Raw genomic sequence first — 3,112 nt, forward strand, 5'->3', positions numbered from 1 at the left:
TTACAAAAAACAAAAATCTGTTAAATTTTTTTGCTTTACTTGAGCCACACCGGTTGAGAAACGGAGATCTAGGGGGTAACATTCACGTCCACGTAGTAATTGCTAGGAGGACTGCGATCGTTACTTTTGCCGGGACGTATGTGTGGCATGAACAGGAACAACGACCGCCATATCGGAGGCGTCACTGTGACCAACAAAGTTGACCTTGTCCGTGTGTTTCATGAAATCTGACGAAAATGGGAAGTTAAAATCACCCTTTTTTTCATTATTATTATTTTGATCAAGGATCGTGTTGAGAATTTATAATCCAGTCTAATGAAATGTTGGGGCTTTCAATGTCAATTTTTCTTTCAATGAATTATTCAGTTCACACCTGAATAATCCCTCCGTTTATGACAGAAAGGACATAGCTGGGGGTCAGCTGAGTGTTGCACCCTACAACATCACTTCGCCCGGAAAGGAGGGGGGCCATAACGTTTTGACGGCAGTGCATAGAATCCCCAAAAAAAGTGGGAAGCTCATTAAAATCTCCAGGAGTCCGGAGATCAAACTTATTTACATAAATTTTGTTCACTATAAACTTACTCAAAAATCAATCCAGTAAGTTACAAAGCGTGTCACTATTGGGTTAGGTGGAATCCAAGTATAAGAGGGGGAGGGGTGCAAGGTCCTTATAACAATATTCTCTCTGCCACTCATCTACGAAACAGTTTCAATGTCAATAGCTTACAAAAACGCAGAGAGTACTTGCTCGTTATTTTTTTCAAGAACCTGTTGACTAACCAAATTGATTGCATACCCATTCTTAACGAAATCTGTTTCAATATTAAGTGCCACAATACAAGATCTGACTACTTATTTGCCGTCAAATCATTCAATACTGATATTGGTAATTACTGTGCTGTAAACAGATTTTCCGAATTTTATAATGCGCTTCCTCAACATCTGGATATTTTTCATTCGTCTGTTACTGACTTTAGAAGATTTTTGCTGTGATTGCGTTGTATTGAATTTTTGTATTTTGCGTAATTTTTTATACTTTTTATTTGTCTTTTGTGTACTTTATCATGTCGTTTTTTCTATTCTGTGCTAAATTTTACTTTTACTGCAAGCTGTAATTGGATTTACATCTGTAACTTTGTATTTTAAATAAATAAATAAGAATGATTGTTTTCTAAGGAAAATGTTCTAAGAGGTGAAAATCTAATGAAACGGGAGCTATATATATATATGGCAAGTGATGAGTGATGAAGGGGGAGGGGCTCATGAAGACCGCTGTGAATGAAGAGCTTTAGATAAGAAAACCGGCTTGAAAAAAAAAAGTGTCTATGTACACAGTATTCTACCTCTTTATAAGTATTAGAGCCGTGAAAAATGAAAACCCAAAAACAATGAAACGCTTAAATGAGAGTTTATTATTATCTTGAACCTACTCGAAGCACAATCAATGCGCATTCTTATTCAAGCCTGAAATAGTCAAACGTAACACATTTTGATGGGCTTCTATCTCTTTTTTTCCTCACACTGAAATGGAATTCATATTCATGGTAGCCCGAGAACTTGCTCAACTTCCTCTCGGTTCTGCAAATAAAGCCATGTGTCTTCATCGAGATCGACAGATAGATGTCTGAGTCTCCGACAGACCCGAACGAGCCTCTTCAACAGCGGCAGTTGCACCGGAGCAAAACCAAGGAACAATACCTCCAATACCGGATCATGGTTATTCTGTAGGAAAGTTTACAGGATACCGGAGAGGTCATTACCGTTCAGTTCACAGATATTAAGTTCTTTCAAAGTATACTTCCATTTTATGATCACGTTTTGCAGTGAACCTGTCTTGTATGTAACGTGGAGCACTTTCAGTTTTTCGGATGGGATGTTGTGTATGGATTCAAGTCCTTGATCGATGGCCAGGTGCTCCAGTTCTGTGGAATTCTGTAGAACCCGGCTGATATTCAGGCCATTGAATAAGCAACAGCTTATGCTAAATTTGCTCAATTCTTTAAATCCCGTCAGGTTCACAATATCTTGGCAGACGAACTCACAGCGTTCAAGTTCCAGAACTCGAAGTTTGGGGCATCCATTTTGAAGTTTGTCGATCGGACATGGGAATTTATTTGGATTATGAAAACACTGCCTCACGTAGCGCACTTGACAAAAATGGAATTCTTCGAGGGAAGGGCAACAATCAGCAATTTTCGAAAACAGGTGGTACTCACTACCAATGAAGTGGATTCTGGTCAAACTTAAATGCTTCAGTTTCTGCCCCCAGTTCTTGAATACAGGATCTAATATGCTAGGGTGCAATGGCATAAGACTTTCGGTAGGATAGCGTTCGTCAAATTCGGGATTGTTGTCGGTAACGCAATCCATAACCAATCGATTGATGTCCCGCCACTCTTTTGTCAGGAGCTGCATCACAAGTCGGCAAACCATGCTCTTCGTAATGTCGAGTTTTTCCAGGTTGCGGCAATACGGAGCCAGTCTAACGAAATCTTCTGGCTTCAGTTTAGGACGAACTTCGTTAATTTTGCTGATATCATCCTCATGCAGTGAATCAGTAGATAAATTCAATGACCGAGTAGCTGAAAGAAGTCCTTTTTCTCCTAACCTGAGCAAGTGGTCGAGGTTCCAGTGCAGCTTCCTGAAGCTGATTTGTTCCCACAACGAAGGAGTAGCAGAGATATCTCTCCATCGCGTGCAAACCATGGAGACGTTCTTGAATAATTCCCACTGGCCTTCGGTTCGGATGTGTTCGGAAAAGATCTTCGTCATCAACTCTAGAGGCAAATCGTTGATCGACTTCATGTTGTGACTGTAAATCTCAGAGCACCTGCTGTTTCTTTGGGAAGTTCGAGCTTGACTCGGCAACTTAATTTTAGCCGCTTGTTATTAAGGGCCGGTCTAAAAATCAAAAAGTTTGAGAAAATATCGATAATCGAAAAACAATGGATATTTGACAACAGTGTAAAGGAAAGTAATCCGTACATTAGTCCCCTTTACTAAATAAACTTTCGTCTGAAAAAAAAAGTTTACTGTTATTTTTTAAATTTAAATCATTAGTTGAGACTTATATTTTTATAGTCCATACATGCTCTGGCTTCTAGTCCGC

At 39.4% G+C, this 3,112-nt stretch overlaps 1 protein-coding gene across 1 annotated transcript; it reads right to left on the reverse strand.

The window, feature by feature from the left end:
• Positions 1–1,737: 1,737 nt before the first annotated feature.
• Positions 1,738–2,808, reverse strand: LOC149075113 (F-box/LRR-repeat protein 6-like). The gene has a single exon (XM_089246044.1). It carries the CDS (start codon positions 2,806–2,808, stop codon positions 1,738–1,740), a length of 1,071 nt encoding a protein of 356 aa, XP_089102170.1.
• Positions 2,809–3,112: the final 304 nt, after the last annotated feature.

The sequence above is a fragment of the Pholcus phalangioides genome, unplaced genomic scaffold, assembly GCF_987345545.1.
Source record: "Pholcus phalangioides strain wild (caught in Gottingen) unplaced genomic scaffold, Ppha-v1.0 ptg000016l_1, whole genome shotgun sequence".
NCBI classification, from domain to species: domain Eukaryota; kingdom Metazoa; phylum Arthropoda; class Arachnida; order Araneae; family Pholcidae; genus Pholcus; species Pholcus phalangioides.